This window comes from Pan troglodytes, chromosome 7, assembly GCF_028858775.2.
Source record: "Pan troglodytes isolate AG18354 chromosome 7, NHGRI_mPanTro3-v2.0_pri, whole genome shotgun sequence".
Classification (NCBI taxonomy): domain Eukaryota; kingdom Metazoa; phylum Chordata; class Mammalia; order Primates; family Hominidae; genus Pan; species Pan troglodytes.
This window is the reverse complement of record NC_072405.2, coordinates 56,367,449-56,381,027: the sequence shown is the minus strand read 5'-3', so window position 1 is coordinate 56,381,027 and position 13,579 is coordinate 56,367,449. Positions and strand designations below refer to the sequence as shown.

The 13,579-nt window shown below is 42.9% G+C and overlaps 1 protein-coding gene across 5 annotated transcripts in view; it reads left to right on the top strand.

Annotated features, from left to right (window-relative positions):
- Positions 1-13,579, top strand: part of PRKDC (protein kinase, DNA-activated, catalytic subunit) — a 186,403-nt gene that overhangs the window by 125,604 nt on the left and 47,220 nt on the right. For all 5 annotated transcript variants that reach the window (XR_010159536.1, XM_519750.9, XM_001147162.8 and 2 more), the window contains exons 60-66: positions 2,007-2,119; positions 3,211-3,342; positions 5,592-5,771; positions 7,049-7,254; positions 9,937-10,075; positions 12,147-12,335; positions 12,998-13,222. Coding sequence is in view for 4 of the 5 variants with exons in the window: in XM_519750.9 (XP_519750.6) it covers positions 2,007-2,119; positions 3,211-3,342; positions 5,592-5,771; positions 7,049-7,254; positions 9,937-10,075; positions 12,147-12,335; positions 12,998-13,222 (1,184 nt within the window). In the remaining variant the exon portion in view is untranslated. The remainder of the gene's footprint in view (positions 1-2,006; positions 2,120-3,210; positions 3,343-5,591; positions 5,772-7,048; positions 7,255-9,936; positions 10,076-12,146; positions 12,336-12,997; positions 13,223-13,579) is intronic.

Sequence of the window (13,579 nt, the reverse complement as noted above, 5' to 3'; positions counted from 1 at the left end):
GTAACAAGAGGTGGAATTAGCAAGCATGGTCTAGGGCTAGAGGGCTTAATACAGGTGGAGAATGGGGAGAGCGTCCAAAAAGACTGGGTGGAGGAAGAGCATTTGAGAGGAGCCTTGGAGCTGGGGGTGCAGGAAGGGAAAGGATGAAAAGGACAGGGATGGAGAAGTGTCAGGGTGGGTAGGCTCAGATCGATTCCGCAGTCCAGGTGAAGGGACGCTTCGGGGCATGCTAGAGTAACGGCAAAGGGTGCTGTGAGGACAGGCTTGTGGGTGTGGGGGTGTATGTCGAACTTCAGCTTTAGGAAGCAGCCTTGTAACGCACCGAGCAGAGGAAGGCACGGGGACTGAATGCCCTTCTCTGAGGTTTGTGTGGGGCAGAAGTGGAGTGATGGGGACTGGAGGCAGGGGCCACAGGCACCAGGACCTGGTCTTGGCTAACAGATGACCAGAGCTAGACGGGTGCCGAGAGGCTGGAAGCAGCTTTTTGTGAGAAAGAAGTGTGGCTCTGGGAGGGAACAAGGGCCCAGAGGAAGGACATGTGCAGAGAAGAAAGGGCCCATGACAGAACCCTGGGGGAGCGCCAGCAGGGAAGCTCAGCTCTGTGGAAGTAAACTTAGAAGAACTTAGAAGCAAAGCTCCCTGCCTTCTTATCTAATCGTAGGAACTGAAACACAGGCAACAAAACTTGCTTTACTCCACCACTCTCTCATACTTTTCAGTCACAAACCTGTGGCCCACACACAGTTCTCTAAATGGAACCTGGAGAGGTCAGTGTGGCCCACCTTTTGGCATGTGCTGTGAGTTGAAGGAGTGCTGGTGGCGGTTGTTCAGGTGGAGCCACCTGGGTGCTGAGAATGGGGTCAGCAGCAGGGAGCTTTCTCTGGGATCTGATGGCTTGGTGGTCTGGCGGGAGTGCTGCTGTGGAGCTCCATACGTGGGGCCCCCGGACTCCCTGCTTTGCAGGGCTGCGGGCGCCAGGCCTGGTGCCATCCTCCTTGGGGATGCTTTATGAGAACGTGGGTCTTTTCTCTGTGGATGCTCTCGGGATCTTCTCTTTTAAACCAGCGTTCTGACATTGCGCACAAGTGTCCTTGGGCGTAGATCCGTTTCAGTCTGTTTTTCTGGGCATATGGCGGGAGCTTCCAGGCCGCTGACTCTCACCTTCCAGTTCTGGAGCATCATCACAGGTGATTTTGTTGAGTTCTTCATCTCAGTTTGCTGTTTTCTCTTTTTGGAGTCCTAGTGCTTAGATATCACACCTGCGTGAGTGTCCTTCTGAGGTGTCATATTTTTTCCTTTTCCTCTTTTCTGGGAAATCCCTTCAACCTTATCTTTCAACCTGTGCTTTTAAGTTATGACATGTTTCAGTTTCCATGAGCTTTTTTTCATGCTCTGAACATTTCTTCAGTTCCTACTCTTCTCTTTCTGATAAATGATCATGTTTTGAAATTTTTTCCTGCATGATCTGCTTTTAACAGTTGCTCTTTCCTTGTTGCTTACTTTGGCTTCTGTTGTTCATATTTGAAGCTTTCCTTAGAACCTGTCGTGATTTGGAGGTTAAGGCTGGTGTCTCCTGGTGGGATACTAAACAGGCGTTTGGAATCATACGGGTTAGGAGTGTTGCGGTCACCTGTCCCTGGTCAGGTTGCCACAGTCCCGAGGGAGGCTGGTCTGCACCGGGTGTTGAAGCCTCTGAGGCAGCTCCTCTCTAGTTCAGTTAGCCAGAGGCAAAGCACTGCCAGGCGAGTTGGGCGGGGGTTCAGAAGGTGGCTGCGTGCCCTCCCTGGGCCTCCCTCTGGAGGGGCCTGGCCCGTTCAGCGCTCCTGCCTGCTGAATCCACTGCTGAGCAGTTCCAGTTGCAGCTGTGGCCCCTGCACTCCTGCTCCCGGTCGCTGCCTCTGCGGCACCTGTAGGTTTTGTCTTTGAGGAAACCCGAGGTGAAAATGAACCAGCAGAGCCAAGTGTCTGGTCGGCGGGGAGTAACTGGGCCTGCTTTCCCTCTCCAGGTGCGGCCGGCCGGACGGACCTACTGCGACTGCGCAGACGGTTTATGAGGGACCAGGAGAAGCTCAGTTTGATGTATGCCAGAAAAGGCGTTGCTGAGCAAAAACGAGAGAAGGTTTGTATCTTGTCAAGAATTTGATCAGAACGATGCAGTTTCTGTCACAGGATACAGACGAAGTGAACAAGCTTCCTGCCAGACACTGCCTCCAATGTCACCTGCAAACCAGGTGGCGGGACTGCACCAAACCAGCCTCCTGGGGCTCCCCCACAGGGATGCAGCCCTCATGGCGCTCTGGTGGGGGTCCAGGAGTGCGCCCAGTTCTCTCCGCGGGTGGAAGTGTGGCCGGCCTGCGATCAGCCGGCTGATCCCAGGCCTACCTCAAGGCCCGCGCCCTGGCAGGACTTCACTGGCCCTCGCTTCAGGGACCAATGCGGCGGGCGGGCAGCTGGGGGCTGGGACCCACGGGGCCCCGAGGACAGGTGGCCAGGAGGGCGTTCCCGTGGCGTGGAGACTCCGTAGCCGCGGAGACTCCGTAGCCGCGGCATCCATTCCGCCTAGAAATGGGTCATTAGGATGCATTTGTAAGAAGGGGGTAGGACGGATCGTTAAGAAAAATCCGTCGCGGTGCTCCAGTTCAGCGCCAGCCGCCGCCGCCACAGGAGCGGCTCCATCCACATCTGGGTGTGAAGCCCTGGAAGTGGGGCGCTGTGCCGGCCCCCTCCCCAAGCCCTGCCGCCCAGCCATGCTTGTGGAGCCTGATGCCTCCCCCCCCCCCCCGGGGCACTGTTTTGCCCCCTCGGAGGGGAGCTTTGGGCTCTGCAGCTGCCTGGGAGCAGAGGCAGCCGGAGGGCAGGACCTTGGGGCGGAAGTGGGGACCGGCTGCCGGCCTCGTTCTCAGTGAGACTTTCCAGAGAATCGGCCCTCCAGCCGGTTTTTAAATACTTCTAAATCAAATTTTCCGATTTTATAAATATTCTGATTATAGGGAATGTTTAAAGCCTTTCCACTGCTTGTTGTGCAGTGATTTTATTTTGGATGCAGTGTTTGCCCTAGACGGTAAAGTACAGCGACTGAGCCTCTGCGAGCATCAGTTCCTACCGCTTCGCCCTCATGGTTCAGGGGATCCTGGCAGCCTCATAGCTCATGCACGACTAGTTTCCTTCAATGAGAATGCTCATCATCTTCTTTGGTTCTGGTGCTTATAGGAAATCAAGAGTGAGTTAAAAATGAAGCAGGATGCCCAGGTCGTTCTGTACAGAAGCTACCGGCACGGAGACCTTCCTGACATTCAGATCAAGCACAGCAGCCTCATCACCCCGTTACAGGCCGTGGCCCAGGTCAGTTTTTGCCGCTGCGTTTTCTGTTGACAGGTTAAAATCTGTTTCCAGTTCAGGGGTTTGCCTACGTGAGGAAACATGGCTGAGGCTGTCCTGCAACATAGATGAGGTGTTGGTTTGTCCTCAACAGTGGACTTGGTATAAAGACCTTGCTCCAAGTCCTGGCTCTACCATTTCCTAGTTCCATGACTTCTTTGCACATGCGGAGACTCTGAGATCATCAGTGCTGAAGACGTTATTTATCGTTATTTATCAGGATTACCACTGCATTTTTCTGAACAAAGGGAGCATAAATGAAGGAATTTGTACCTAGCACTCAGGAATCAGTGGATTGTAGACATGGAAACCTGTCTACCACGTGTTACATAAAAACAGCAGGTTACCAAACAGGTGTAAAAGTGTACACACCATTAAAAGACACGTGCCAGTGACTTATCTCTTTATGGTATAATTATGGGCGATACTTATTTTCTTTTTTCCTAAACCACATTTTCTGGGTGCTCTATTCTGTTCCATTGGTCTGTGTGTCTGTTTTTGTACCAATACCATGCTTTTTGGTTACTGCAGCCTTATAGTATTGTTTGAAGTTGGGTAGTGCGGTGCTTCTAGTTTTGTTCTTTTTGCTTAGGATTGCTTTGGCTATACGGGCTCTTTTTTGGTTCCATATGAATTTTAGAATAGTTTTTTCTAGTTCTGTGATAAATGATGTTGGTAGTTTGATAGAATTAGCATTGATTCTGTAGATTGCCTTGAGCAGAATGGCCATTTTAACGATATTGATGCTTCTAATCCGTGAATATGGAATGTGTTTCCCTTTATTTGTGTCATTCTTTTATGATTTCTTTCGGCAGTGTTTTTTAGTTCTCCTTGTAAAGATCTTTCACCTTCTTGGTTAAGTGTATTCCTAGGTATTTTATTCTTTCTGTGGCTGTTGTAAACGGGATTGTGCTTTTGATTTAGCCATATTTTCTAAAATTTTATATAGTAATCACTAGAACTTCTTATAACAAGATAAATATATTACTTAAAATAAACAAGGAATCAAATTTGTATGTTTTAGTCATACATAGCTTTTATCAAAGTAATTTTTGCATTTGATAATTAGATTTATTTTTTAAATATTAAGTATAATCTTAAATCAGTAGAATTTCACAGTAAACTTTTCAAGTATTTAATTTTTGGCTATAGTAACTTAAGTGTAAACCATTGCTTTTAATGTTCTTTTCAACAATATGCAAAAATCACACTTGATTTAAGAACATTCATTTAATAATGTAATTTGTTCATAAAACATCAAAAATGGATTATCATTATATTGTAAACATAATTAAAATAGGTCTTAGACATGAAAAAAGAACATGATCCCAAAAAGCAGCACAAGTCTCACCTCCTTCAGAGGCAAACGTGTAGCAAAATTAACAAAAAGATATTAACAGAATTGACCTGTCAATTATAATATGATAGAAAACTTATTAACAGGGAAGATCCCTAGAAGATTACACTAAGTAATTTTTAAACTTTATTTATCATGCTTTCGTGCCTCCATTTAGCAAAACTAGACACTATATGCCAGGAACTGTTGTTGGTACTGATGTCACAGCATGAATAAATAAAGGGAGTATACTGTGGCCATGAAGTGTGCGAGGGTTAGGGCTGTAAATGATTAGGTAGTGTGCTATTTGCGGAAGCTGATGCTCAGAAGAAGCCTTTGATGGTTTCAATAGTTTAAAGTGGTCAGGTGGTGGGACCTTGAAAATTAACACTGGCATTTTATTTAAGCTCATCAGTTATTTTAAGCTTTACCATGGTGCTGATAGGAGGAAAATACCTAAACATTTAATCTTTCTCTGAGATTTTATGAAGTGCTGCACTAAGCACTGGCTGCACTTCATCTGGGCTAATCTTCCCCGCAGCCCAATGTGATGTGTTCTGGTAGCCCCCATTTAAAGATTGGAGACCCAGACTCAACTCAGGAGAGAAGCTATGTCATTATGTATTGATTAAGCCAGCTTTTAAATTTATCTCTCTGGGCCAAAAGTCCATGTTTCCATAACATACATCAAACAGATATATTTGGTTAAATTCCAAATGCTTCCCTTGTCAATGCCTGCTAAATCTTTCCAGATAGAATTGAGAGGTATAATAGGTGTGTTTGCAACAGTTTGTATTTTCCAAGCTCTGATAGTATTGGTGATTTATAGCATTTTTACTTCAGATCCTAATTTGTCTTTGTTTTGAATTTTTTACAGAGAGACCCAATAATTGCAAAACAGCTCTTTAGCAGCTTGTTTTCTGGAATTTTGAAAGAGATGGATAAATTTAAGACACTGTCTGAAAAAAACAACATCACTCAAAAGTTGCTTCAAGACTTCAATCGTTTTCTTAATACCACCTTCTCTTTCTTTCCACCTTTTGTCTCTTGTATTCAGGTAAAGTCTGTACACACTTCATCAAATATACATTGTTTGCTGTGGCTTCACATGGCCTTTCCATCATCACTATGTTTCCCGTGTTGAGACTCTTGATAACCTGGTGTTTAACAGAGTAAGATGTACTATTTGGGTTACCACTTCCCAAATGAGTAGATGTAATTTATTTTTTCCCCCCAGAAAAACCGATATGTGACAGAATAACCAGAAATCAAACATGTTACGTTTTATTTTGTAGTAAGCCAGTCCCTTCAGTGTTTTTGATGAAACCCTTCATTTATTTAGTTGTCTTTCCTTACGTAGTGTTTCACCAAATTCTTTCTGCTTCCTGACTACTGTCAAAAGATGTTGACTGAGTACCCGCCTGGCTTTATTCTAGGTGGCTGGGCCACATTGATGAAGAGGCAAAAATTCCTTTCCTCCCGACCTTATATTCCCATTAATAAATGGGTAATAGGCAACCCACAGGGAGATGTAGAAAGGGACATTAGGTAGTAGTTAAGTGTCATAGTACTTGAGTAATAGGGAAGTATTAAAGCAGTGTAAGATAGTAATGAAGCAGGTAAGCAGGTGCCTCTTGATGGGGTAGGGTGTGTTTGCCTAGATGCAGTGGTCAGAGAAGTCCTTTCCAAGGCAACACAGCCTGAGCAGAAAATCTAATTTAATATTCAGTTACTACTTAAATATGTTTGTCAGAAGATTATTTTTCATGTAAGAAATGTTTTCTGTGCCATTCAAAGTATGGATTATATAAAATTCCCTAGTAGAAAATCTTTTTGATTCATTTTAGTATTTTTGTATCTAGTGACCTTTTCTGAAATAATTACTAATTTATATTCTTCAATATTGTTTATCGGTAGTATTGGTTTACAAACGAATTGGTTAATACTTTTCTGAAATGAAATAGTTTTTTTGTTTTATTCTCTTTGATGGAACGAGAAACTGTCAGTATAAATTTCTTTATACATTAGCTCCGTTTTTTATTGGTTTCTAATTTGTGTGTGTGTGTGTGTGTGTGTGATCTTCATATTTTGATAGGTGCTTTTCTTGCTTTAAATTGATCCCTGGAATGGAAGCGTAAAATTAAAAGGTCATTTCCTCCTTTGAGCAAATTGAATATTGTTGGAAAATGTGTTAATAGCATTACACAGAGAAACTTCTGGTGATATCACTACCCACATGGGTACCTTTTATGTTTAGTAAAGTATGTTACTCCTTGTGAAGACATGGTCGAAGTACCACAAGCTAAACAGCTGGTTGTATGTGTGGTTTCACAGGACATTAGCTGTCAGCACGCAGCCCTGCTGAGCCTCGACCCAGCGGCTGTTAGCGCTGGTTGCCTGGCCAGCCTACAGCAGCCCGTGGGCATCCGCCTGCTAGAGGAGGCTCTGCTCCGCCTGCTGCCTGCTGAGGTGCCTGCCAAGCGAGTCCGTGGGAAGGCCCGCCTCCCTCCTGATGTCCTCAGATGGGTGGAGCTTGCTAAGTAAGTGTGAGGTCAGGTGCTCTTGGGAGCACACTGGATTTGACCAAAGCAATACGGAAAACACTTGGCTTCATTTGGCAGAAAATGAGCTAATAAAGTTGATAGTAACACTAATGTGAAATTTAAAAGAAAAGTCTTTCAGGCTGAGTACCATTCTCAAAGGCAAGAACAGTTGCCACAACAAGTAATGTCTTGCTCAAGGAAAGAGAATGTTATTTAAACCTGCTGATTTCTTTCAGTATATGATTTTTTGGACTCAGTATTATTCACCAAGTTTAGTTTCTTGTAAAGTGTAGCTGTGAATCATAGTTCCTAATATTTTATGTTATTTCCTGCTTCACTACACTGAATGGAGGAAGATTTAGTATTTTCAGCAGGACTCAAGATTTTAGAAAGAGTTTAAATCAGTTAGTTTATTTGGGATAAACAGATTCCATTTTCTAGTTATACCATTTTCCCTTATGTCTGATTCTTCCCTTCTCTGTGATCTCATCATATGAAAGCCTCATTCTGAGGAGGTTGTTAGGTTAAGATTGAAATTTAACTTGAACTTCATTTTGTAGTGCAGATTTTTAGAGCTTTAGGTTTTAAGAGAAAAGATAGTAAAAGTAAGGGAGGGGATCCTTGTGCTTCATGCTGTTTTGTAGTTAATTCATGTCTGTCCTGATTGAGCACTGAGTGTACAAGTGCTGTGCCAGGCACCAAAGAGACATGAAATTGGATTAGACATTGATCACAGACTCACAAAACTAGCAATCTAATAGGAAATGTATGTACTTTACACATAAATAAATCATAATTGAAGTAGGAGGTGGTGAGCACTGAGAGAGACAAGATAAAATGCCAGGGCCATTCAGAGAGGGCCTCTGAGCTATGCTGATTTTACCTAGGAACCGTTTTCTCCTGTTGCTTCAGATGTGTAAGTGAACAGGAAGTGACACCTTGTATGTTTACTATTTCCAGGAGTGGTAAACATACATAATGTGTATTTGCTAAGTAAGTGAAGCAAACAACTTTTAAGGGCCTAAACTTTAAACATTTTTTTCTAACTGTATTAAGTACATTCTCATACTTTTGTGATATTTTTGCATTCCTTGCAGAGCATTGTGAACATAGTTTAGCTTTTTTTTTTTTTTTTTTTTTGAGACAGTCTTGCTCTGTCGCCAGTTGGAGTGCAGTGGCACAATCTTGGCTCACTGCAACCTCTACCTCCCAGGTTCAAGCAATTCTCCTGCCTCAGCCTCCCAAGTAGCTGGGATTACAGGCACCTGCCACCACGCCCAGCTAATTTTGGTATTTTTAGTAGAGATGGGGTTTCACCGTGTTAGCCAGGATGGTCTTGATTTCCTGACCTTGTGATCTGCCCGCCCCGGCCTCCCAAAGTGCTGGGATTGCAGCCGTGAGCCACCACACCCGGCCTTAGCCTTTTTTTTGATATGTCATGGCCATTGTTCTAACCATGTTATAGTGAACATAATCCAGGGACAATGGAACCAGTATAGGGGTATGTAGGTGATCTCTTTCCTGAGTCTATGCAGAATGTAGCTCTCCCTCTTCCCTGACTCTGGGGCCATGAGCTGCTGCTCCATCACCTACCTACCCACCCACCTTTACTGCTGATTTATTACCCCTAACATTCTGTAATCAGGGCAATGAAGAGAGCCGCATCTACTAGATTTTATTGAATTCAGAATTCATAAGCTCTAGGAGAGAACCTGTAGGGCTCTTTTGATGTAAATGCAAGAGGCTTAGTACCCAGAAGGGAACTGAACAGCAGGAGAACTAAGGAGGGAGCAGTCCTTGGCTGGCTGGTTTAGGAAGAAATAACATTTGGGTTGAGACTGCAAGATGGAAAGAAATTTCCTGGAGGAAGGGAACAAACCCCATAAACACTTTGAGAATATCATGGACTGGGAAGCTTGATTGAAAGGGTCAAGCCAGAATTTTGTTAAGGTAAAGAGATGAATGAATGCTCCAACAAATTGAGATGGTTCATAGAACATGGATTAAACATGGCATCAGTAGTCAGGATTATTTTTTCTTTTGCTTCTGGGTTTTTTGGAGCTAGACAAGGATTCCAAATGGTTCGCCTGTAGATATTATAATGGATTAGTACTGGAGAACCTTATGTAATGACACATCTTATACACTGTGAACCTTTGATATTTTCAGATTCCACCTTTTTTTTTTTTTTTTTTTTTTTGAGGCGGAGTCTTGCTCTGTTGCCCAGGCTGGAGTGCAGTAGGGTGATTGGTTCACTGCAACCTCCACCTCCTGGGTTCAAGCAGTTCTCTGCCTCACCCTCCCAAGTAGCTGGGACTACAGACACACGCCACCATGCCCAGCTAATTTTTTGTATTTTTAGTAGAGATGGGGTTTCACCATGTTGGCCAGGCTGATCTGAACTCCTGACCTCAGGTGAGCCACCACACCCGTCCCAGATTCCACTTTAAATGCACATCTGAATAATTTCTGCCTTATGTATGATTAAAGTTATAAAACCTAAGGGCAACTTCATAGTTTCTTAAATTTTATATTTTTAGCAAAATTAAAGTAACACTTTATGTCTCTTCTTTTGTTAATATAATGTGTGGCAACTTGATTTACTATCATTTCATTAGAATAAATACTTTTAAAATACTGGAGTGTTCATTGATTTGGCCTTTTTGATTTGTTTTGTAGGCTGTATAGATCAATTGGAGAATACGACGTCCTCCGTGGGATTTTTACCAGTGAGATAGGAACAAAGCAAATCACTCAGAGTGCATTATTAGCAGAGGCCAGAAGTGATTATTCTGAAGCTGCTAAGCAGTATGATGAGGTAAAATTGATCTCTGGCAAAATATGACATTTACTTCAACACTTTTGTTTTCTGCTGAACTATGACTTTAAGCAAAACGAGGTACAGCAGATCCTTGTTGGTTCAATGTCTTTTCGTTACAATGTTGATGAGGAAGAAAATTGGTTTCCTTATAGGTTGTTCACTTAAGTTAGGGCCTACCATACTATGAAACTGTATATTATTTCTCTGTCTGCTCTTACACAGTTTCTGTTTGAATAGGTTGTTTTCTTTCAGTTAGTTAAAAAAAAAAATTATAAAGAAATTGTATTAGGCTGTTCTTGCATTTCTGTAGAGAAATACCTGACACTGGGCAATTTATAAAGAAAAGAGGTTTAATTGGTTCACGGTTCCACGGGCTGCACAGGAAGTATGGTGCTGCCTTCTGCTTGGCTTCAGGGGAGGCCTTGGGAAGCTTTTATGCATTGGTAGAAGGCGAAGCAGGAGTAGGCATTTCACATGGTGAAAGGCAGTAGCAAAAGAGAGACAGTTGGGGAGGGGGTGCCATATACTTTTATTTATTTAGAGACAGAGTCTCATTCTGTCACCCAGGCTGGAGTGCAGTGGCACTATCATGGCTCCCAGGCTCCGGCGGTCCTCCCACCTCAGCCACCTGAGTAGCTGGGACTTCAGGCATGCACCAACATGCCTGGCTAATTTTTGAAATTTTTTTGTAGAGATGAGGTGTCACTATGTTGCCCAGGCTGGTTGGGAACTCCTGAGCTCAAGCCATCATGCCTGGGCCTCCCAAAGTGCTAGGATCACTCATCACCAAGGGAATGGCCCACTTCATTCATGAGGGATCTGCCCCCCATTGATCCAAACACCTCTCACCAGGCCCCACCTCTGACATTGAGGATTACATTTCAACATGAGGTTTAGGTGGGGACACATATTCAAATTACATCAGAGGTAAAGAAGAATTTGGGAAGATGAATATAAGTTCAGTTTTGTACATTCCGTCAGTGGCTATTCAAGTGTAGGTGTTGAAATTCAGGGTCTGTGACCTGTGAGACTCTTCAATGAGCAGTCCAGGTTTTGTTTGTTTGTTTGTTTTTGAGAGTCTCACTCTGTCGCCCACGCTGGAGTGCAGTGGCGCAATCTTGGCTCACTGCAAGCTCCGCCTTCCGGGTTCACGCCATTCTCCTGCCTCAACCTCCCGAGTAGCTGGGACTACAAGTGCCCGCCACCACGCCCGGCTAATTTTTTGTGTTTTTAGTAGAGATGGGGTTTCACCATATTAGCCAGGATGGTCTCGATCTCCTGACCTTGTGATCTGCCCGCCTCGGCCTCCCAAAGTGCTGGGATTACAGGCTTGAGCCACCGCTCCCAGCCGAGCAGCCCAGGTTTTAAAATCCTCTGCAATTTTCTACAAATGTCCTGTATTCTAATTTTATTCTAAGAACTTGTTATGTGGTAAATAACCCCCAGTAGAGATGTAAATCAAGTTATTGTAATTGAAAGTCTTCAGTCTTAGTAATTGGTTTCATTGGTAAGTTTCTCAGAGAAATGGCTTCCTCCTAGTTAGGATTTTTGTGGCTTTTTTTTTTTTTTCTCTCTCTTAAAACAGGGTCACTCAGGCTGCAGTGCAGTGACACAATCTCAGCTTACTGCAGCCTCAACCTCCTGGGCCCAAGTGATCTTCTCACCTCAGCCTCCCAAGTAGCTGGGACTGCAGGTGCTTGCCATCGTACCTAACTAGTTTTTGTGTTTTTTGTAGAGAGTTTTTGTGTTTTTTGTAGGCCATGTTGCCTAGGCTGGTCTCAAACTCCTGGGCTCAGGTGATCCATGTGCGTTAGCCTCCCACAGTGGTGGGATCACAGGCGTGAGCCAGCGTGCCCAGCTGGGTTTTTCTATTCATTTAGTACTGTAGGATTCCTTTTGGTTTTTCTTCCATTCAGTGTTACTCTGAATAGCTTCTCTTTTCTCTCTCCTTTCCGTAAATCTGAAAAGGATTGTTTTTAGTGTGATTGTTACATTCCTCCTTTTTACGTGTTCTCATTGGTATTCTTTCCAACTTTGTAAAATAATTTTATTAACTTTTCTCCACTAGGCTCTCAATAAACAAGACTGGGTAGATGGTGAGCCCACAGAAGCCGAGAAGGATTTTTGGGAACTTGCATCCCTTGACTGTTACAACCACCTTGCTGAGTGGAAATCACTTGAATACTGTTCTACAGCCAGTGTAGACAGTGAGAACCCCCCAGACCTAAATAAAATCTGGAGTGAACCATTTTATCAGGTGGGTAAAATTATTTTTAAGTGATTGAAATAATTATTTTAGATAGGTGTTTTCTACTTAACAAAATTGTTTAAAACGTTTCAAAAACAGGTAGTACTTGTGAAGCACTAGGGAATTGCATGACCTGAGTCCACCTACAAACCCCATAGTATTGTTAAATCTCTTATCACTTTTAGCTAATCATCTTTTCAAAGTGAAGGCAATGCATTTTAAAATAAATATTAACATTCCTAGTATGACTACATAGGAGCATATTTCCTGTTGTCTCTTATATTACAAGAAGTCGCCCCGGATCACTGGCTAAACACAGGCCTCCCAGCTCCTGTGACAAGAGGCTCTCCGCTTTTCTCCACACCATACCTATCCTGACTGTGCTTGTAAATTCCTCAGTTTGTACGTAACATCCAAATCATCTTCCAGCCAAAAGTAGTTCCCATTTTTTGTAGAACGTGTTCCTATATATTTTATGGTTACAAAACAAGCTATTTTAGATGAATTTGTTTTAAAAATTGGAGGTTACTGTTTCAGACATCAAACATCATCGCTTTGACTTTAAATCTTGACCTGTGAAAGTATAGCAAAGAATATAATAGAAATAAAATAATTAGACATACTCAAATTGGCTTTCTGTGTAGTTACAAGTATATTTTTATGTTCCTTAGGAAACATATCTACCTTACATGATCCGCAGCAAGCTGAAGCTGCTGCTCCAGGGAGAGGCTGACCAGTCCCTGCTGACATTTATTGACAAAGCTATGCACGGGGAGCTCCAGAAGGCAATTCTAGAGCTTCATTACAGTCAAGAGCTGAGTCTGCTTTACCTCCTGCAAGATGATGTTGACACAGCCAAATATTACATTCAAAATGGCATTCAGAGTTTTATGCAGGTAATACTATATATTATATATATATGCTTGTATATATATAGTGTATATATATATTATAATGTGGATCTATCTGAAATATACTATTTTTAGGATATTTTTAAAACTCAGTAAACTCATGAAAAAAATCAACAAAAATTTTCAAGTACTATTTTCATACCACCTATTTCCTTCTTTCTGTTCTTCCAGTAATGCTGTTCATTCTGTCCTTTATCTTAATGCCTTTTTAAATCTTTTTTTTCTATTTTAGAAAGGTTTCATTTTTTTTCCTTTTTGTTACCTTTCTCATACTCTTAAAGAACACTTGAGAGTAGGGTGTTTTTTTGTTTGTTTGTTTGTTTGTTTGTTTGTTTTTTGAGA